The sequence below is a fragment of the Callorhinchus milii genome, unplaced genomic scaffold (genome assembly GCF_018977255.1).
Source record: "Callorhinchus milii isolate IMCB2004 unplaced genomic scaffold, IMCB_Cmil_1.0 Scaffold1, whole genome shotgun sequence".
NCBI lineage: Eukaryota > Metazoa > Chordata > Chondrichthyes > Chimaeriformes > Callorhinchidae > Callorhinchus > Callorhinchus milii.
The window spans coordinates 37,861,097-37,884,589 of record NW_024704742.1 but is presented as its reverse complement, the minus strand read 5'-3'; the positions used below and the strand labels follow the sequence as shown (position 1 = coordinate 37,884,589).

The 23,493-nt window shown below is 42.2% G+C and overlaps 1 protein-coding gene across 6 annotated transcripts in view; it reads left to right on the top strand.

Moving 5' to 3' along the window:
• Positions 1 to 759: 759 nt before the first annotated feature.
• LOC103191294 (coiled-coil domain-containing protein 158) overlaps positions 760 to 23,493 on the top strand; it is a 45,732-nt gene continuing 22,998 nt past the window's right edge. For all 6 annotated transcript variants that reach the window (XM_042340334.1, XM_042340331.1, XM_042340358.1 and 3 more), the window contains exons 1-9: positions 760 to 948; positions 5,667 to 5,765; positions 9,744 to 9,789; positions 11,219 to 11,382; positions 12,576 to 12,772; positions 14,940 to 15,049; positions 16,638 to 16,965; positions 17,666 to 17,742; positions 22,800 to 22,914. In XM_042340334.1, the coding sequence (XP_042196268.1) occupies positions 801 to 948; positions 5,667 to 5,765; positions 9,744 to 9,789; positions 11,219 to 11,382; positions 12,576 to 12,772; positions 14,940 to 15,049; positions 16,638 to 16,965; positions 17,666 to 17,742; positions 22,800 to 22,914 (1,284 nt within the window). In that variant the 5' untranslated portion in view covers positions 760 to 800. The remainder of the gene's footprint in view (positions 949 to 5,666; positions 5,766 to 9,743; positions 9,790 to 11,218; positions 11,383 to 12,575; positions 12,773 to 14,939; positions 15,050 to 16,637; positions 16,966 to 17,665; positions 17,743 to 22,799; positions 22,915 to 23,493) is intronic.

The window sequence follows — 23,493 nt, the reverse complement described above, 5'->3', positions numbered from 1 at the left end:
GTGAGGTCACAGAGGAAGGGGGGGATTGGAGCCGGGAGTGTGTGAGGTCACAGAGGAAGGGGAGGCGGGATTGGAGCGGGGAGCGGCGGCGGGTGTGTGATGTCACAGAGGAAGGGGGCGGGATTGGAAGGCGGTTGCCGGGCAACAAGCGTGGTCGCCGCGGGCCGGCGTTCTGCCTGTGTCTGTGCTGAGCGGAGACCCGGTCTGGTCTGGTGGCGCACTCAGGGCGGGACATCCCTGGGTCCCACTTATTTATCTAAATATTTATTATTTTCAATCTGAGAGAACCTAAAGCCGCTTCTCTCTCTCTGTGGGTTTTTTTAAAAAAAAAGTCTCCTGGACTGTTGAACTTCCCGCTGGGATCGTGTACATACAGAGATATATATATAATATATATATTTACATAGAAACGTTTAAACTTTGGACGCTATTTATTTTTGAAATATTTTTATAAGCCAAAAAAAAAGTTGGAACTCGGTTCGCAAATCGTTTCTACTTGAAGACTATTGGGGGGGGAGTTATCCCCCGGCGGCGAGAGGGGAACCTTTCGTCCTCTTATTACGTCGTTCGGTGATCCTTTTTTGGGGGGAGAGAGGGGGGGGGTGGGGGGAGAGGGAGGAGAGAGGGGAGAGAGAGGGAGGGGGAGGGGTGGGGGGAGAGAGAGAGAGGGAGGGAGAGAGAGGGAGGGGGAGGGGTGGGGGGAGAGAGGGAAGGGGGGAGAGAGAGGGAGAGAGGAGGGTGGAGAGAGAGGAGGGGGGAGAGAGAGGGAGGGAGAGGGGGGGAGAGAGAGAGGGAGAAAGATGTCGTCGTCGGAATCCAGCAAAGCCAGCGGGCCGGACAGTGAGACCCTGGCCCGGCTGAGGAGCAGCTACAACTTCATAAAGGCCGGGCTGCCCGTCAGCGGCACCGCCCCCGAGTTTCACAAACCGACCCCCCGCTTCCCACAGAGTGAGTCGGGGCGGTCGGGCGGGTCCCGCAGCCACTGCACAGGTGGCCCCTTCGCTTCGCTGTGTTTGTTTAGCGGGTGCGCAGGGAGCCCGGGGGGGGGACAGGGAGCCCGGGGGTCAGGGAGCCCGGGGGGGGGACAGGGAGCCCGGGGGGGGGGGGGACAGGGAGCCCGGGGGGGGGGGGGACAGGGAGCCCGGGGGGGGGGACAGGGAGCCCGGGGGGGGGGGGGCAGGGAGCCCGGGGGGGGGGGGCAGGGAGCCCGGGGGGGGCAGGGCCGGGGGGGGGGGGGGTCAGGGAGCCCGGGGGGGCAGCCGGCGGGGGGGGGGACAGGGAGCCCGGGGGGGCAGGGCCGGGGGGGGTGGTCAGGGAGCCCGGGGGGGGGACAGGGAGCCCGGGGGGGGGACAGGGAGCCCGGGGGGGGGGGACAGGGAGCCCGGGGGGGGGCAGCCGGCCGGGGGGGGGGTCAGGGAGCCCGGGGGGGGACAGGGAGCCCGGGGGTGGGGGACAGGGAGCCCGGGGGGGGGGGGGACAGGGAGCCCGGGGGTCAGGGAGCCCGGGGGGGGGGAAGGGTCAGGGAGCCCGGGGGGGGACAGGGAGCCCGGGGGGGGGGGGGTCAGGGAGCCCGGGGGTGGGGGACAGGGAGCCCGGGGGGGGGGGAACAGGGAGCCCGGGGGGGGGGGTCAGGGAGCCCGGGGGGGGGGAAGGGTCAGGGAGTCCGGGGGGGGGGGACAGGGAGCCCGGGGGGGGGGGGTCAGGGAGCCCGGGGGGGGGGGCAGGGAGCCGGGGGGGGGGGCAGGGAGCCCGGGGGGGGGGCAGCCGGCCGGGGGGGGGGGGTCAGGGAGCCCGGGGGGGGGAGGGTCAGGGAGTCCGGGGGGGGGGGACAGGGAGCCCGGGGGGGCAGCCGGCCGGGGGGGGGGGGTCAGGGAGCCCGGGGGGGGGGGGGGGGGGGTCAGGGAGCCCGGGGGGGGGGGGGGGCAGGGAGCCCGGGGAGGGGGGGGGGTCGTTACTTTCGAAATGCCCAGCGCTAGTGATGGTGGGTGAAAGGCGCGATGGTCCCCCCCCCCCCACACCCCCCCACACCCCGAGGGGGAAGCGCTCCAACAGATGAGTGATGTCGCTGCCGATCAGTCAGTCCCCCCCAGTGAACAGCTCCTCCCGTTTGTTCCACAAACTTTTTTTTTCTTTGTATCCGCGGTGTGATGGGCTTCATCCCAGTTTCCAGTAAAGAGGGAGAGGGGGGGGGTTCATGGCTTATGCTAACGGTTTTCCGGCCCCGGCCTCCGCTTGTCCCTCGTGCCCTTAGTTCCACCGTCGGCGGCCGCGCTTTCCCTCTCTCCGTCCCCATTTCCAGGTTGCACCTGAAGATCTTTCTCTTCAACCGCTCTTACAGTCACCTCCCCCCACCCCCCACCCCGGCTCGGTGTTGTGCTCAGCCACTGTCAAGCGCTCTGGGGCACTACCCTGTGGGAGGGGCGCTGTATAAATACGAGTTGTTGTTGTTGTTGTTAGAGAGAGATCACTATAGAGATCAGAGCTAGAATCTTAATTTTGCTCCACCCCACCCACCCCTTCGTCTCAAAAGAGAGATACTGAGACCAATTGTCAATGGTTGTGGTAAGAGAATAACTCAGGTCTCTGAGCAGAGCAAGAGCTATAAAATATGGTGCATTAATTGTATAACCAATACAAATTTACGCCTCACATGTCGGGAGGTCATCCCAAAGCACTCAACATTACGGTCTGGGCACCTGAGCTGGGATGGGAGCCAAGAGAGGTGGGGAGGGGAGAGATGACTGAAAGGGCGGTCAAAGAGATAGTAGGTCTTGAGACATGTATTTATGCTCTTTATTACGGGAATGATTGCTCGGATGATTTTGGAAAAGTTAATTCTAAGCCATGAACTCTTTACTGAAATTTATGTGGAGTGCATAGGAGTTCAAGTTGTGGGAAAATATTTTTGAAACATCAGCTCAAATGTTTTCAGCTTAATTTTCCAGTGATTGCTTGAAAATGATTACTGTTCAATAGATTTCATGTCAAGACCATATGAGCAACCCACAAACATTGTATCTGAAGGAATATTTCATTCTGAAACAAAGATACTGATCAAAGGCACAGACAGAGAGATATTTTATAAACAAAATAAATTGTGCTTTCTGGAGGATGTTGAATGAAAAGAAAGGGATGTAAAAACAGAGGATTATGAGCAAGTCATTCGCTGACTGGCCAAGAATGGCATCCTGTGTACAAAGACCTGGGAGGGGAATTCTTTTTTAAAAATAGGATGAGCATGAAAAACATCCTATCATGAATTTACAATTGTAACTGAACAAAGTTACCATCACTGTGTATACTAAATGAAAACTTCAGCATTTACCTCCCAAGTAAAAATAATTCCCTTGTTATACTCTGCTGTTTAATTGCATGACCTGATTATTTTTATGAACTATGTCACAATGTCACAACCCCATCATTGCACCCTGTCCCCCACGTTTTGCCATTGCAGTCCAACTATAACGGTAAGAAATACCTGTTTTTTTATTTTTAACATGCATTAAAAACTAGAAAAATAAAACTCCAGCTTAATTTTTCAAGTTCCACCATCTGAAGTTCACTATTTACTATGACACCCTTATTGTCATTCCTGCACCGAATTATTCTGTTCAATGTGAAACTGATGTGACAACCTTGATTTAAGTTCTAAAATGAGATTGGTTGGAGAATGATCTTCCCTGCTGAAGATGAGATATATGAGGATTGAGAATAAGTCCCCTCAATTTGTTGATGTCACAAAGATATGAAGTCATGGTCTGAACTGTAGTAGTCAATGGGCAGAGTTATATGTGAACATCACAATATTTTGTAAAGTTTAACACTTAATTTAAAATAAATAAAACCACTAACTCGAAGTGTCACAAAGTTAATCCTTCTGAAATATAGTTGATATACTTTTATTGGGGTAGGGAAATGCTTGCAGAATCATTCCTCAAAAGATGAAGAAACTCCGATAATAGAACAGATCCATGAATGACCTATCTTGTCCCATAGGCTATATTGGTCCAGAGTTATTTTGATAAGCGCGACCACTCAATAGACTTGCTAATATAAGAACATAGGAACATAAGAATTAGGAGCAGGAGTAGGCTATTCGGCCCCTCGAGCCTGCCCCGCCATTTGATAAGATCATGGCTGATCTTCAGACCTAACTCTAATTACCTGCCCTATGCCCTAATCCCTCTATTTTTTAAAAATCTATCAATCTCAGTCTTGAATATGTTCAAGGACTGAGCATCTACAGCCTTCTGGGGTAGAGAATTCCATAAATTCACTACCCTCTGAGTGAAGAAATGTTTCCTCAACTCTGTTCTAAAAGGCTGATCCTTAATTTTAAGACTGTGACCCCTGGTTATAGATTCTCCTACCGGGGAAACAGACCCTCAGTGGCTGCTTTATCAGCCCTTTAAGAATCTTATATGTTTCAATAAGATTTCCCCTAATTCTTCTATGGGGTAATTGTGTGTTGTGGGAAGGGGGACTCAGACCAGTGTCCCCAAACCATTCTCGAGCAACTCTTTGCCAGGGTGATCTTTGAGTAGAACCCCTTTATTATGCATTGGGGAGATGCATAGGGTCAGGAAAGAGAGCTAATGAGGAAAGAAAAGATATATTAAGGTTTTTTTAAAAAAAATTGAGGCCTTTATGTTCCGTGATCAAAAAAAACATAATTCAGACTTAGAAATATAACATTGTCCCGATTTTACAGACTTGAGCATTGTCGCTGAAAATGTGATTTGTGTTGGAAATGGGTAGGGCTTACAATTACAGTGTAAGTGGATGTTATACTATGTATTTATAATTTGCTAGTTTGAGCTTTTGAAGTCTTGCCGCTTAAGTGAGTTGGAACTAAAGAACTAGTAGTGATGATAGCGTCATTGTAGTGTACAGTACACCTTGCAATTCAAACATTTTCTCTATTGAATGTTTTTTCCCTGAGTGCACAACATTCCTCACCCAATAGAGCTGTACCCAGGCCTCTGGCAAAGGCAATACTTTTTTTTTACCAAATATTGGATTAAGCATATACTGGATTGACTGGCTCCCTGACCATCTTATTCACCTTTGCCTTTTGCTTGTGCCTTCTTTGTGCTATACACTAACTATTAAGTCATTCTCCTGAGTTTTACATTTCCCTTGTGTTTGATTTTTCTTTGATTATTTCCTCTGTCATCTCTTGTGGTTGTACTCATGATTTCTCAGTATTTCTCAGCACTACTTTGGCAATACTCAATTCCCATCATCGGAGATTGCTGATAAACTATTGACCGCTTACATCAGATTCATACTGTACAAATAACCCATCCATCATTTACTTCTTTGCCTTTCCTCACTGGTCTAATCGAGATTAATATTTCCTGTAGATCCAAATCACATGAAGGATGTGTGGACTTTGGAACCAATTCAGTGTTCAAGCCCAGTTTCTGTTTTTTGCTAAACCATTACATCCATTTTGTATGAATTTCATTAAGAAAGAGCATGTTACTGCTTAGAAGGAAACTACGTATTGTTTTGTTTTTGTGTCCTGACATGAAAGGCACTATACAAATGTAATCTTGTTGTTGTTGTATACATAACATTTTATAACCCGGTTTGATACTGAGAAAGTACAATGGTGTCTATACTGTAACAAATCCAATTTTATGTTGCTGTTCATTTACTAGGGGCTAGTGGACGTTTATTATCATCTGTTGACTCTTGTCAGCCCAGTCTACATGCCTCAGAAACAGGAAAGGAAGGAATTACCCCATATAAAGCTAAAGGTGAGCGAGTGCCTTGATTATTATTTTGCCACATTTTAGCTGCTGATTGAAATCACCGAATGCTGTGTTTATCCTGCGCATTTGCCAGTGAATCACTGAGACTTTGGCAATAATATCGAACAAAGAGGAAGAGGTTATGAGAGAGGTCATGAGAGATGGTGTATTGATTTAACAACTAGGGTGACATCCTAGTTTAATACACAAATTGATTATTTCCTCTCTTTAAGGATAGTTGACTCCCATTCTTCAGTTGCTGCTAATGCAGCTGCCCATCGACTAGCGCCATCGTCTTTTAAGCAAAATATGAATTGTAAAGAAAACTAAGATTATGCCCAGGAAATCCTCCAGTTTTGTGTGGCTTTTTAAATATAAATGTAATGTTATATAAACTTAGTAATATAAATTATTTTTCTAATCTTCTCTCCACTGGCATACACATCTTTCTTTGCTCCTATTTTGGCCTCCACTTGTTGGGGTGCAGTTGTGAGTTACTAGTTGTCTGATACTTTGCTATGTGGTCATTGTTCATGTATGTATCTTGGCAGCCGGACACTCAACGTAGAAGGTAGCCCAGCCTCTCCCCGCCCAACTGCTGCACACCTGCACAGTAAAGAAACCACAGGAAACCTGGCTGTTTTCCTCTCTCTAACCTTGAGGCCAGGACCCATTTAACCTCCTCGTGCACTCCTGGCTGAGACGAGGAAACTCAGCACTGATTTGAACCAGGGAGCTCCCCACTCAGCTGTAGCTTTTATGCACATGCTACACCGGTGCAAGCCTTCTTTTAATTCAATTGCATCGAACCTCGGTCTTGAAAATATGAATGGATCCAGCATCCACAGGCTTTCGGGGGAGAGAGTTCCTGATTTCCACTACCCTTTCCACAAAAATGCTTCCTGATTTCACTCCTAAATTTTAAATTATGCCCCCATTCTGGATTCCCCCACCAGAGGAAATTGTTTTTTTCTGAATCAACCCTCTTGAATCCCTTTTTTATTTTAAACACCTCAATCAGATGATCCCTCAATCTTCTAAACAGAAGAGAATACTTGGACCAAGTGTATGCAACCTGTCCTCATAATTTAAGCCCTTAAGCCCTGTTACAATTTTAGTGAATCTGCACTGGACCACTTATAGGGCCAGTATCTCTTTCTTGGGGTGGGGTGCCCAAAACTGAACACAGCACTCCAGATTAGGTCAGACCAAGGCTCTGTACAGCTGAATAAGCAACCTATCAACAGGTCATGAAAGGAAAAGGCCATTAGCCCATCAGTTTTCCCATGGAAAGAACCACTGACCAATTAGTTTTTCACTTCCAGTACACCACATTCCAGTGCAAAGATTATTCTTATATAGATGTCTCTGTTCCTCAACATTTTTAAGAAGTATAACATTTCTTTCTTGTTTTTACCAAAATGCTATTTATTTTACATTTCTCAACTATGAATTGCCCATTAATGATAATTATTTTTTGCTCTCCTGCAACTTTCTGCATGTTTCCTCACAATTTAGCAGCATTAGCATTCTGTTCCTCCAATGCCATTTGTAAAGTCTGGCCTAGCCTACCTGTTAAGACGTTAGTTTTCAGGGCAATCAGGAACCAAGTAGGTAAAATTCCTCTCCTCCTCCACCCCCTTGGGATGCAAATAACTTTCAATGATACTATGTTATTCACTGAAGCAAATTATGCAACTTCCACAAATTGCATTTCCTTGGGCCAACAGTAGGGGAACCTCACTCATAATGTTCTGAATTTACTCAAATATTTATTTTATTCATCCGAATAACTTAATCCTGCTCTTTAAAAGCAGCTATGTGAATATCTAGTGAAGGAGTCAGTCAGCATGGTAATAATTACTTTTTGTTGGGAATCTGTCCCACATATCTGCTGTTTTCTAAAAGAGGATTTTTTCCCCCTAATCTCCAGCCTGAAAGCTTTCTAGCTTTCTACTTGTGTCCTCCAGTTCATCAATTATTCAACAATAAATAAGGCGCATACATTTGGATTGTCCATACCATTTAGTATTTCAATTATCTCAGTTGTCTTCCTTGTGCTCATTTGTGTGTCTCCTCTACAGTGAATATATGTTCAGCTCTATAGCCTCGTATGAATTTTTAAGTCACAAAATCATCTATGCCCCTCTTCTCTTAATTTTCTCCAATGCTTCAATGTTCTTTTGAAGGGAGAGTCTCCACCACTGCATTCAATTGTGGCTTCAGAAATAAACAATACAAGCTTAAAATATCTTGTTACATATGACCTTGAGGGGCACCCTGGTATTTTGTCTAGCATCATTGGTTGCTGCTTTATGTTTTCTTGAATATTTTCAAACCAATCTGTAAACAATTCTCTTTTCTAACTTTACCAATCCAATAATTGCTCCATTATTGTGTGCTATTCATAATGTAATCTGTTACAGTGTGAATTTCCGCATTACAATCCATCTTTAGCTTTGTAGCTCATACACTTAGCTTTGAACACTGTCAGTCTACCCTTTGGTATTTTTGTACATTTCATACAGACATTGCCTTGTGATTGTCTGTGATTACTGTAGTGCAAATGGCAAGGCACCCAGAACATACCCGTATAACACCACTCATCACTGCGCTAACCAAGACAGTTTGACTCAATTATCATTAGTTTCTTCTTAGGACCGTTTAGTTGTTTGTTACCAATACACACCTCTTTGGTGAAAAAAAATCAGTAAAACAATTATTTTCACCAGAATTTTATTTGGTTTTTGTGATGGTACACATACACCTCAAATCCTGCCTGGTTGCAATGCCAGTTCTGGGAATGTGTTGTAATGCTGGGACCATCTTATCTGCGTTGTATAATGTGTTTATTGACAGAATTTACATTGGAGCAAGGTGTTTTTTGGGGATGGAGGTAAATTCCTTTGATTTTTCTCCCTGACCATGGAAAAAATACCCAGGTTTTTATTTTGTAAATACACAACAATTTTAGTTACCCTCCTCTTCCAGACACTAAGGGAATTTTCAATTCCAGCTATCTAATTTGCTACTTTGAAAACAGCCTCAGTTGTCAAACTTTTGAAAATCTCAAGCAAATTATATCTAGTAGATATGATCTAGAGACATTAAACCAAGACCCTGTCTGCCTGTTCATGTGGATGTTAAAGATCTCATCCCATGGCACTATTCAAAAGAGAAAGGAGTATCGCCCTGTGTCCTGGCCAACAATTCCCCACAGATAAAATTGGCTGTTTGTGGAGAATACTTGAACAACTTGGCTGCTGTGTTCATTCACAAATCTCTCAGTCGCTGCATTTTACAGTAAAATCCTGTGAAGCACTTTGGACGAGGCCTCTGGTGGTTCTGCCTGATTATGAGCTGAAGTGTCACATTCATCTGGTGCAGCTCGATCACATTGTTTTAATTTAGAAAATATGTGTCCTATTTACAGTATCAATGGTAAAGACATTTTATTTCCAGTGCTATGTAATTATTCCATATTACAGTATATTCTTTGTAATCTTACACTTTCAGAATTGCAGAAACATTGAATTTACATACAAATCTATTTAAGATGGAATCAAGCCTTGCTAAAAACAATATAATGTTTCATAACAGATTCAGTGTAATAATTATGATTATTCATGAGTTAATTATGAAACATAACATCTTTCTATCCATCTAAAGATTGGCTGAGACACTGACCTCCCCATCCCATTCCCCCCCACCCGCCCAACTTCCTTACAATAATTTGGTCTGAAGCCCAATTGAGAACATTTGGTTGCCATCTTGATTATTGCTAAGCCAACTTGGTTTATTTCTTCCCAACCCTGAAGCCTGGGACTGTTTGATTTGTAGGGCTGAGCTGCTCATTGAATAAACCCGCTGAGACATCAGAGGAGCTTATATTAAAATTTGTAAATTAGGGGTCAGATCCATTACAAATGCAATTGTAATGCCAAAGTAAACAGTTGTAAATAATCAATTTTTTTTTCTTTCCAGATTTATGCGCCAACCCAAGACCAGCCAAGAATCTATTGGAACTGAGGTTAGTGTTGGGTTCAATTACCATGTGCAAATACACCTGTGGCGTTTCAGGGTTAGTTTGATTCTAAACTGTACACGTGATTTACTTCTTATAAGGCCATCTGAATATCTGAAGGAAACCTTATGCTAACCCGCACAGCCCTTCTCCCAAAAGAAAAATTAATTGCATACTTTACCCAGAGGTGGTTATTAAATTAAGGTTACATTAATTACATCAATGACCTCTTCCACTCGGTATTCAAATGTCAGCTGTGCTCGGGTGCTAGTACTCCTTCTTCTTCCTTCTAAGTCAGAACGTTGTGGGTTCAAGTTCCACATCGTGCTTCGACCTGTCTGCCTGATCAGGAGGACGTTAAAGATGCCATGACCCTATGTGAAAATAGAAGGGAGTTTTTCCCAGTATTCCTTGGATAAGCGTGATCATTCATCTTTTAACTGTTGGTTGAACTTTGTTGGAGCAAAATGACTGTCACATTTTTCTACAAAAACGGTTACTAGAGAGTAATTCAAAAGGTGTTATCATTTTGAGATGCTATCAACATTCATGTTCTTCCTTGCTGAGGTGACACTTTTCTTTCATCCTCGCTGTGTTAAAAAGAAGATTCATTGCACTCTCTCCTACTCTTAGCTCTAACTATTATAGGACCTCAAAACTGTAGAACTTCCTGCTACAATCTTCTTACCCAAGGTTAGAATTATCTAACTACTACTAATACCACCTCTTCACTTGTATGCTATTTTTTGCAAGTTTCAACTTCGTTGGTACACTGACTATGGGCCTCAGCCCTTTACGTAGGATCTCAGTGAGAAAAATATTTGTTTTTAGTTTTATGCATATTTACTTTTACATTCCAAGGAGGGTATTCACTGATCTATTTGATACAATTATCATAGATTCTTAATTTAGTTATGTTGTGTCAGCTTCCTCCTATTTGAGATCATCAAAGTTATGACAGAGGTTTATTTTCAATAAAGTAATTAGGCTGTTTGATGTTGCCAGCTCCAAATTCCTTTGGTTCGGAGATATCATTGAGGAAATGCCAGTTAGATTATGTTATTAAACAACTGGGTAAATTGATTCGCATCAATGACATTTGTACTACAGTATAGAATGAAGAATAGCCCTGACATTAGTCTGCTAATCCATATCTTTCGGTATGAAAACTACCAATTTAGCACAAGACTATGGAGTCTAGACTTGCTTGGTAAGTTGTTTTACTTCTAGAGTTTGAAATTAATTTTGGTTATGTCAGTCTCCTCAGCCTATTGGCGTTCTCAACCTGGTTCTCAGAGCTGGATTTAGATAGCAAGTGTCAAAATTCAAGTTCTCTCCAAAGTGGAATTCCATCACTGGAAATGCAAGTTGCATTTTCTAACAAACAATTTCAGCTTCACATTATACACCATATTTTTATTCTCATTGTCAACAGAAAAGAACTGGAAAGGCAAACCCAAGAAACGAAAAAACTCCAGGAAGAGGTGGAACGTGCTTCAAAGTTAACAATGGACAAATTCAGCTGGACATTTAACAAGGCTAGAGATTGCAATCTTGATGAATTATCAAGTAGCCTCAATGACACACCATCAGCAGAACGTACGTACTGACGTGTCCAATTTCCCATGGGATTTTCTTTTGGTCAGCCGGGTGTCTTGACACATGTGGAAAACTCATCACAATGCTTAAGAGTATCCAAATCAAACTGAGAGTTATGTACCACCTTTACATGGAAATTCCCATGTTTGGAATGGAATGTGCACTCTCTCCCTCTGGGGGAGGTAGTCTTGATTCTTTAATATATTTATAATGGGTTATTTGCATGTACAGTGCTCATGCTTTTTGTGGTCAGAAGGAAGGAAAGGTTCTGTGTTAACATTTTGGTGAACACGCTTGAACTTTAGGAGACCTTATAGAACTTAGTTTTAAGCCCAAAACGACATTGTAAAGATATGAGAAATTGATTGTATTCACCTTTTATTTTTATTGGATATTGCCTTCACATACAGGGGGAAACCACGTCCAATTTATATTAAAAAAATGATGCCCTGTTTTATTAAAATACATGCTTTTATTTGTGATTTCCGGATCTTGTCCTCAGTTAAATTCTACATATATGGTTACTGGATTGTGATTAGGGGCTTGAACCTTATGTGAATACATCCTGCCTAATCCCGGGTGCTGAGGACAATTTGCCATAACCTCATTGGCTTTGCTCACAAGACCATTGGGGTTTACAATATGTTTTAACCAAAAACAAGTGAATCTTACTCATAAACAGGTGTTCAAAGCAAATTTAAGAACAGTTTGGAACTCTTAACTTAATGGGAACTCGGTATGGTAGATGTTTTCTTTAGACCCTTTCGGTGACCGATTGTTTACATATTTTAAATGGGATTGAGAAAGTAAACCCAGAATAATACTTTCTGATATGACAAGACCACCGAACAAGAGGACTCAGGTTCAGGGTTGTGAAGGGTAATTTCAAAGCAGGTACTGGGAATTATTTATTTATACAGAGGGTAATTAACAACTGGAGTTCATTACCAGGAAGGGTACTTGAGGCCAGATGATGGATTTGTTTGACACATCTTTATGGTGTAATGGTAGGGTGGATATTATGTAAGGATAAGATCAAATAGGGCAAAGAGACTTCTTCATCTGACCTCCCTTGTGATATTGTGAACTGATCAAAGGTTGTACTTGGTGGTGTGATTGGTTTGGCAGAAGATTGTTTTAATAATGTACAATATGATTGTGGATGTAAACTTACTTTAAAATTGTTTTTTCAGGTTCTATCACCTCAACCTTCCAAAACCTGAGATCTCCTTACCGCAGCTCAGTGCTTCAGGCTTCTGTCTCAAAATGTCCCTTCTCTAAATCTCCACAGTCAACTAAATATGACCTGGATTTTTTTGTATCCAGAAAGAATATGCCATCCTTAGGAGCAACGTGTCTAGATAAATCAGTAGACAGTTACGAACATGAGGTACAACATTTACAAAGCAGATTAAGTGAAGTAAATTAGCGCTCAAATATTTATTTGACTTTATAAACATAATAATTTATTAATATGAATTGTGTATGGATGATGAAATGCAACCTGATTCATTTGTACAGGGTATGGTTTATGGAAATACATCCAGTATGAGATTATGGATGGAGGAAAATGTTTGGAACAAAAGTAGAGCAATTTACCATTTTCTTTTCATTGCTTCTTTTCTCAGTTTGTATCTGATTTTATCTGTTTCTCCTTACTCCTCGCGACTGCACCATACCTTGCAACATAATAGCAGCTGAGAACTGAGGGCAGATATTTTGGAAATGCCATAGGAGAATGAGCCTTTATGATAAATATTATCCACATTTATTCTTGAGTCAGGATTTCCGCAGTTTACAAGAATCGTGTAGGTCTAGGAAAATTCTGCCACGGGTGAAGTCCATAAAGGAACAGGAAAAGGGCCATTCAGCCCATTGAGCCTATTCTTGGCAGATCTTTTAATCCCAATGCCTTGCCGCTTTACACCACCATTATTGAGGTATTCATGTCTACAGCTTTCCTGCAGCAGAGCAATCCACAGCTTCACAACTCTCTGTGTAAAGAAATTCTTCCTGACCTCGGTTCTAACTAAGTTAGTTCTCATTTTAAGGCTATACCCTTTGTACCAAGGAGAATTATAAGGAATATAGCCTTAAAATCAGAGCTGACGCAATTAGAACTAAAGGGAAAGAGTCATTCAATATTTTACCTGTCAATTCCTTTAAATGTGACAATCATATTATCCCTTAACAACAAGTTACATTTGTACAGCGCCTTTCACATCGGGAGGACGTCCCCAGGTTCAATTAACCTCCTTTGCTCTAAGGAATATAACACCAGTCGACCCAGTCTCTCAGCCTAGCTGAACCCCTTCAGGCGAGGATTAGTCCAGTAAACCATTGCTTTATACCATCTAAATGTTCTTGAGGCATATGTTGCTATGGCCACTGGGATTGTATTGAGCTCTTAATTGACATTATGCCCAAACACTTATTACATAATGATCCTTTACAACCTGAGAGGTCTTTCATCCCATCAATTAGATCAAATCTCAGTTCCAGATATAAAAGGACTATGTGCAAATACACTGGCCTACCTAATCTTCCATACTCCAATTTCTAATCTTGCCCAGTCAAAATTCCAAAGGATTTTTAAAAGATAAATTCTGGTTGATATTCAGGGTAAACTGTAATTAACCTTTAATTTAAAAAATCGTTATTAGTTGCTGCTTCATGATATATCTGGATTCCACATGCTGGTTCTTGTGGTCATTCACACTATTAATTCACATAGTTATTTCTTTTTAAAAAAATGTTTGATGTAGGACAATAAAGAACTCTTTGGTCTGAAACTGTTCTCTCACATGTTGTGCAGTTAAAACAAATAACTCTGCTAATGCATAATTGCACGACCATGTGGAAACAACATCCGTTTGTGGTATGGTATGGCAGCAGTAGGGATTCTGGAAGGTATTTAGAGGTAAAAGAAATGGTGACAAAACCAAAGTGAAAGAATGAAAGTTCAGTTGCAATGAGAAATGGAAACGAGAAAGAGAGAAACAGCAAAGGAAATTTAAAATAAACAATAATTACCTGGCCATTTATCTGACTATGTAAAATTGCATTGAATATTGTACAAATTTGTCTCTCTCCCTTCCCCTTCCAAAACTCCTCTGCGTGTATGTATTGCCCTGGTCTGACCCAGATGGGCTGGTTGCTTCTGTTGGTGTTGTTTTCTGCTAGTGGTGTTTTATTGCCAGCCACTAGGAGATGCACAAGAGTATCATTTGGACCAGAAATAAGATTCTGCTTCTTACTGCCAATGCGATCCTCCTCTGGCAGAATCTTTCTCGCACGCATCGTTGAATGGATCCAGATTTTGAGACATGACACAAACACACCCGTTTGCAAGATTTTAATGATGACTTCTGATCGATTGTTTTGCCCTATCTAATATTTCAATCCTTCGTATTGCAGCTGACACATCATATGGATCTGTTATTCTTGGGTTCATTGTTTATTGAAAAATCATGTTCTTTGTACTTACCTTGAATTACGAAAAGTATGAACCAATCGTATACAACGAGATCCTGTCTATTTGTATGCTCTCTTTGCAGCATGATGAATGTCACGGACAGCAGAAACTTAGCTTTCGACAATCAATGATGGACTTGCAGAATAAACTACAGGACGTACAGGCAGAGAGAGATAATCTTGTTGATGTCAGGTAAGTGCAGTTAAAAATAGTTTCCAAAGTACATTCACTGTCATTATTTTGGTTTTCTCTCTCTCCTTTCTCTTTCCTGCCTCCTCACAATTATTAGGCCTTTATTTACATTTGAGTCTATTGACCCTGACATCTTCTACTAACAAAAAGAAACACACCCAAAATGTCAGGCCATAGACTTCAAAGCAGTGTTGCTCACTTTTATCACGGCCCAAAAATCCCACTTGCTACCCACTCCCACTCCTGTACGAGAGCTATTCAAGAAAATGTACCAACCAACTGCACTGTGGAGTGATGGACAAAATGTGTTAAGATGACCTCAGCAATTCCACCACAGGTGCTTCCCAAATTGAGCTCAGATTCTTTCTGGCTAGAAAATAATTATGTGTATGGTATATAAATGTGTGTGTGTGTGTGTGTTCTAAAGGGCTAATTATTGAACTAAAGTTCTAAATCCTAGGGTTTCAATACAACACTTTCATTTGCTGCATGGATGCTGGGATAAGTCTGTCTTTTGCTAGTGTTTGTATGATTTCTTTCACTGCAAAAGGAAAACAAAGGGAAGAAAGTTGAATTCCAGATCTACCAATAACAGACCCTGGAGCACATGGAGCAGTAGATTTGCCAAGTGCACCACTAGTGAAGGGGGTGTGAGTTGCAATACAAATGAGTTCCACTTGATGATTACCTCTGGGTCAACATTACCTTTTTTTAAAACGTAAAATCGCATGATGCACTGTAATCGTTCCAAGGCACTAATTTTAACTGTCATTTTGGCATCTGGATGACAATAAGTTGCTCAAGCTTTGTTCTTTGTAATTGACATAATTCAAAATTCTCATTGGGATCGATGGCTTGCAGTCCTTTTTGTGCACAAGGAATTTATTATGTAATAAATTAACTTCTAGCAGAGCAGACAGGCTGGTCAAATATGTTTTGATAGACGATTTGGAGGCACAGTGGTATTCAATAGATTTAATGTTATGTCTATCACTTTGTCTGCTCTGTATGGAAACCAGATCAGCCAAATTGGAGTTCATTAAATATTTCTAACCAAACCTGGCAATTTTCTCTGGAGATGAGAAAGTACATTATACTTCTATTAATATTGCCAAGCTCCCCAAATGTCCTCTCTTTCACTCTTCACCTCCCCAAAATACATATATGTATTGGCCTGGTACTGAGATGATTGTTCGCAGCCATCTATCATTGCTGTTTTATTGCAAGCCGCTAGGAGACGCAGAGTATCACAAAGCAAGTGGCTCTGTGATTGTTTTCTTTCCTCCTTGTGTGGGAGCTCCTGGTTTCTGCTGAGAATTTTCCCACAGCATAGCTGCCCAGATGAGAGCTTGCTGCGTGTGGGAAATCTTTTGAAGCATTGAGTCACTAGGATTCTGTTTAGCTCTAGTTTAATGTGATGCATTTGTCTGTTTGCCCGGTATTGATTTGAACATATTAACCTTCAGCCTGCTGAAAACCTGAAAATCCACTTGAATACAGTAGAAATCAGTGAATAGGCAGGTTAAGGATTAATGGAACCTTGCCGAAACCATTGCTGAAATTAGTGGAGGTATGGATTATATTTCAGACTAAAAGAGAGCCAGGACCACGGAGAACTGATAAACAAACTGCACACCGCTGTTCAGGACCTTGAGACCGTGAATCGGATGCAAGATGAGACTGTCAGAGATGCCAACTGTCAGATTGAGCAACTGAGGAAAAAGGCCCAAGTATTTGATGGTGTGCTGAACGAAATTCGACAGTCGCTAATGGGGTACGAAGAGAACACTGGCAAGAAGGTGTATGAACACGAAAACATCTGCAACATTCATGTGCAGAACATGGGTACAGCGGTGGGAAAAGTCCTGAGGGACTTGGAAGGTGATATCGCTTGCCTCAAAGCAAGAATTTGTCCAGTAAGTGACTAATGGTCTCTTTGCTTTACAATGGTTTCTGATATAAGCACTTTGGGTTGCCTGGAACTGTTCTTGGTGTCCCCTTTCGTAGAAGCATGGGATAATAAAAAACAATGCAGAGTTTACATAATTGAAAGTGTTATTGCCTAAACGGTTAGTGCTGGCATACTCTGGGAGAGAACCCCGTATTAGTGGTGTGAAATTGTAGATGTAGGGATCAGTTTTCAATTTCTATACCATTTCACAAGTGTGATGCCTTTCTTGCTTTAGTTCTGCAAAGCAGCGCGGTAGCTTTGTATCTTGTAGTAGTCGTGGTCCCCCAGATGGTGTTTGGGATCAGGAGTCTTAGCTGGTTTTCTCACCATTGGTAGAGGACACCAATTATATTATTTTCTGTCCCTCCCCTCCACCAGGGCTGAGACCAGTTAACAATACAGACTGTAAATCAAATTCAGCTTGATCTGGTTTGGGCACCTTACTGTCACATCCATGGAGCTATCATGCTTACACAGTTTGTTATTGACAGGCGAATTTATGAATTGGTGGCAAATATAGGAATGTTGTCCTTTTTTTAAAAAAAGCTTCAGCCATGTTTACAGTAGATTTATGCTGTGGCTCACCAATGCTGTGTGGAAATCACTTCGCAAGTTACAAAATCATAGACAAAAATAAAATCTCGTTCTCTGTTATTTGTTTTTAGATGGAGGATCAGTTGAATTCCCTGAAATCTGAAACGAATAGCAAAACCGAATATTTGCTTAAACAACAACACGAAAGGTAATTTTCTTCTTACCTATTCAATACTTGCCTCTGGAAGAGGGCATCTGAAGAGGTTTGTATCCTCAATCTATACGCTTTGGGCTCCTTTTTTTTCTTACCCCTTACTCTCTATGGCGAGGCCTCTGATTTCAGCCCAGTAAAACTCTTTTGGCTACATGAACAAGATTAGGAACATATAGGAAATGGGAGATGAAACAATTCATGGGGCAATTTATTCAGCATACCATGTTGCTCTGCTGCATCACCCATGATCATGGAACTATTGATTCATTATTACTGATCTTCACTGGGGCGGTCATCCCCCAGGAACAGATGCTAAACATTACAATCAAGTGTTCTGCTATAAGCTGAAAAGATGAATGAATTCCTATGGTGGGCAGAAGCTATTGCACATTTTCATCTGCTGGTCCTGAAGAATGACTGGAGGGGTAGGGGATGGTGGTAGGAAGAGCATTAGATGAGCAACCCCTGCTCTCAAAGATTTAAAAATGAAGCTGAAATCAACAACTCAAGCGATTTTTTGCGTGTATGATGCTATCAACATGATATCAACATAAGCATGTCTATTGTTCTTGACAGATGGCATGAGCCCAGGTAACCTGAGACACTTGTGAATAAGCGTGGGATTGGATGAAGTATAGTTCTGATTTATGGACTCTTTGGAGGACAGAATTGCATAGACTCCTGAACAGAACTATGCTATATAAATGCAAGTTGTTGTTGTAATCCCACCTGACTCTCTCTCTCTCTCTCCTCGCCGGCCTTCCCGTCACCTCCCTCCACAAGCTGCAGGTCATCCAGAACTCTGCAGCTCGTGTACTGTCCCGCACCAGGCTTCGGGACCACATCACTCCCACCCTCGCTCGCCTCCACTGGCTCCCCATCCCCCAGAGGATTGATTTCAAGATCCTCATCCTCACCTACAAGGCCATTCACGGCCTTGCTCCCTCCTACCTCTCCGACCTACTATCCCCCTACCTACCTGCCCGTACCCTCCGTTCCTCTGGCTCCGGTCTGCTCCACGTCCCCCGCCCCAACCGCCCTACCATCGGTGGTCGGGCCTTCAGCCTCTCAGCCCCCAGGCTCTGGAACTCCATCCCCCAGTGCCTTCGCCTTGCTTCCTCCCTTTCCTCCTTCAAGGCCGGTCTCAAAACCTTTCTCTTTGACCGAGCCTTCAGCTCCCCTCTCGACTCTCTTCCCCCTCCTCGCTCCCTCCCTTCCCTCCCCTCACCCTGACCATTTCCCCCCTCCTCGCTCCCTCCCTTCCCTCCCCTCACCCTGACCATTTCCCCCCTCCTCGCTCCCTCCCTTCCCTCCCCTCACCCTGACCATTTCCCCCCTGCTCGGGTCATGACCCAACTGTGCAGCGCCTTGGGACGTCCTCCTGACGTGAAAGGCGCTTTATAAATGGAATCTTGTTGTTGTTGTTGTAATTTCTACTTCCAGTTTGACCTACATTTCTGCTCACAGTGTAGCATAGTCCTTCTGCAATCCAACCTGGAAGAACAAGTTGTATGTCATAAGTGTAATGTTTCATTGTAACCAAGTTTAAAGTGCGGGATGTTTAACCAGAGATTTTGTTGAGAATTGAGAATAGATGATTGAGCTGTGGTGGACAGGAAGTGATTGCATACTGTCTCCAGTCAAGAATGGAATGAATCAAGTTATTATCACTGCAGGCTTGGCCATCATTTTGCTATGGCAATGGATGCTTCCTTCATTGGTTGGTAACATGATTTCATGCCCATGGATGGAACTGCACAATACTTGAAATCTAAGTAGATTTTAGCTGCAGCTGGTGTGGTGTGTCATATTGCTAAGGGAACAACTCCTGTAGTCTGACAACAAACTAAATTATGATTATAAAATGAACTTTAGAGTCACTTGCTCTTACTCCTTGTTCTTAGACAAGAGGATGATTTGGTACCGGCATCAAGGAAAGCTCATTATCTTTAATACTCAACATCTTACAGCATTGCAGACTTTACCTTGATTCACTGAGCAAGGACAAAATCTAAACTTCCATTTTGAATCATTGTTTCTGAGTTTTGACTGTTTTTACAAACTTTTTTTTTAGAACAAATGGGTGCCTAGATATGGCTTAAGGAGTCAAACCAGTTGAGTGGTCACACGGGTTGCACTCACTAAATATATTAAGAAAAAATCAATCAAAATAAATAAAAGGATACTCAAAGTCAATTACGATTCTTCATCTATTTGGTTTTAGAAAACGTACCTAGAATCATGCGAATGTTCGTGGCGGGGGGGAGGGGGCTGTTCCTTGACTGCTGTCCTTGTGTACATCCTTGTGGATGTGTTACAAAGAAAATGGTGCATCTCAGGTTTTCCACTAACAGTTCTTCTATAGAATAGAACAGCTAAATTGGGAACATGAGCAGAAGGTGGCAGCAATGATTAAAGAAGCAAATCATTCTCGCAACATTACCACAAATTTCCAGAACCAATTAGAAACTCTATAGTAAGCATAGATGTCTACCAGAGGAAACGTGGAGTGTGGGCAGCAGAAGGAAGAAATGGTTACACAGTCTGAGGAGAACCTCTCCAGAGTCGTGTCAAAATTTTAAAGATATTTTTACGCTTTAGTGCTGAACTCTCGAACATTTTTTTAAAAAAAAATCAGTGGATTGCATTCCTAAAGATTAGGTTGAGGAAAAGTTCCACCTTGTCTTTTAGAAAGGGAGAGAAAGATGCCTGAAAAATGTTGTGAAATGCAAAGGGGGGGACCTTTGATAACTTGCCCCAGCTTGTAATGTGACAATTGCAAATCAGTTGATCTGTCACACAACCTTTTTGGGTCATGGTGGGAATATTATAATAAAATAATAATAATCCTTGCATTTGATATAGCACTTTTCACGACTTCTAGACGTCCCAAAGTGCTTCACAGAATATACTGTAAAGTGAATTGACTGCATATGTGTGGGCGAACGCGGCTGCCAATTGCGCACAGCAATGTCCCACAAACAGTCGTAGATTGAAAATGACCAATTTATTATTGTTTTGTTTTTTTGAAGGGATTATTATTAGGTGTGTGGAGTAAGGAAACTTGCCCAAGGTTTCGCCCGGCCTGGAATTGAACTCAGGTCTCTCGCTTGCAAAGCGAGTGCTCTAACTCTGAATTAAGGAAACAAAAGTACTTTTTGAATGTTAAATGGGTAGCTGAGAGATCACTCTCAGGTAGCAACTATTAATTTACCAATTACAGTCTGGAGAATGTGGATAATTATGATATGGTATAAGTTTGATGTACCCATGAAATTCTGAGAAAGGGATCCAAGGTATTGTTGAATTTGACTGTCCGTTGGTTTATGTTTTACCTTGACATTCATATTGGGGCACTTCTTACTAAACCATCAAAACTAAAGCACCATTGCTTAAAAGTTCCCTTTAGTGTCTATGGTCAATCTGAAGCTTTTTCCCTTCATGTTGGGGCCGAAAAAGGGACAATTCACAGCAAGACTCACCTACAGCAAGTCAGAGTCACTAACGGGGAACCTGATAATGACTGGCAGCAGATCATGGATGATTCATGGAACCTTTGTGATTTACTTCCAAGAGTGGGATCTATTTGGAAAGGAAAATTCTTGTGCATTTCCTACCTTTCTTGTTCCAAAACCTACAAAAAAATTATTTCAAAGATCCATTGTTTCATAACCATGCTTCCGATTTAAGTTTCTTTCATCATGGTGGCCTAAGTGGACAATAAGTAATAATTTCTATTACAAGAGGAGTGTCGGATTTGGCATTCTGCCCTCAGCAGTGTTATTACTAACAGGGGCAAGCTACAAGTCAAGGCTCAAAGCTTTTTACAAGAATGGAGGCTAAGGACACTAGGGCATTTTATGATCAATGCATTATGATAGTAAATAGGAGCCACCCATCTCTCAGGTTGTCTTTATTTTAGTTAAATAGTTACAATGTTTGATGAACCACCGCCTGAATATTGAGTGTGCTTGGGATTTTCTTGTTATGAATCTGCCAGAGGGATAACATCCTCTATTTTCTAAGTTTCTGTAGGTTGTTTTGAAACTTTAGTTGCTCTGCAAAAACTCCAGTTCTTGCTTGGGATCTAAATTCAGTAGAAAAACAAATGTACAGTTTTTCTGAATCTGTTGGCTTATTATGATCTTATGTTGTTCACTTGTAAAGTGAACACATTTAATGACTCTGGTGTCAGCAAAAATAAGTGTTAGTTGATCAACATTCTCAGACCGAGTATTCCTGTGACCTGGTCCAAAAGCTTCTCAGAATAGTGCTTGTGTTGCCATAATCCCTCACATTGTCACTATATGTTCCACCCTGTTCCAGGCCTCTCTGATCGATTTTCTCTCTCTCTAACTTTCTTTCTCACGCTAGCTTTTGGTCTCATTCTCTTACTCTTTCTCTGAGTCTCTTTCACTTTTTGCCTCACTGTGGCTCTTGATGTGACTTACCTCTGTACCTTTTTCTTTCTCCGACTCTAACCCAAACTATCCAAAAGTATGAATCTTTACCTTTGTGCTGCCAAAGACAATCCAGTTGTGTTCATGTGTAAATTTGCCTCACCGGGTAACAAGACTTGTGATTTACCTGTGCAGAATGACTATTGTATATCCTGAGTAACCTCACACACACACATACACACACTGGATTTATTGTAACCGGTTTCTGGTAGCCATGTGTTTCGAAGCCCGATGTAGATATGCAGGTAGATAGCCTCTGGTTAACTAGTGAGTCACTGTATCAAACCAGGTTCCTTTGTCAGAACAAAATGTGGACTTCAAATTAATTATTTAATTAGAGAGAGGTCATTCACAATTCACAATCCCCAGAAGTAATCAAACACAACTCCAAATTGTGCATATATTCCCATGTCCCCATTATATAGTTCCTTTGGCTGCCCTTCATAACCACCTCCCTTCTCCCCCCGCTANCCCCCACCCACAAGCCTTCAGCACAAGAAGCAATGTTCCCACAGAGAATTAGCTTGTCTCAATGTCTTCTTATTCTTGTAACATTCAAATGAGATGTAATTTTTTTTCCTTTACATCTAGAGAACAGGCAAAGAATCAGGCTTCAATGTATACACAACAGATTGCAGAATTGGAATCCACGGTCTCACATCTGCGATGTGATTTGCGGGAAGTAAAAAAGATTCAAGATAACAGGGTTTGTACTTCATATGCTTATACAAGGATTTGTGTTTAGTATGTGTATAGAAGGAAGTGGTTCCAATTAATTCTCTCCCACAAAATATAGAGTTGATTCAATTTACAGTATATTCTGTGAAGTGCTTTGAGACGTCTCATCAATGTGATAAAGTGCTAGATCAAATGCAAGGATTATTATTTATACTTTATATTAATTACTTCAGTATAAACAGTTACACAGTTAGAAAAACCTCTCAAATAAAGTTTTGCTTTGCTTAGTGTCATTTGTTGAGACAATTTAAAAAAAAAGAAAAATATTAAAGAAATAGAGTGCAAGTAGGAGAGTGGATTAGATCAGGTGGCTTGTATGAAGAAAACCATGAGGAAAAGCATAAACCTAATGGGAGAAATGGCATATTTCTGTATTTTAACATTCTACAATAATAATAATCCAATAACAAAATGTCTAAAAGTGCTTCACAGAATCTTATTGTGACTGTGCATTTGTGGGCAAATATAGAAGCCAATGACCCTGTGATGAATGACCAGATTTTATTTTGGGGCCTTATTAGCCAGGACACCAGGGAAACTCCATTCT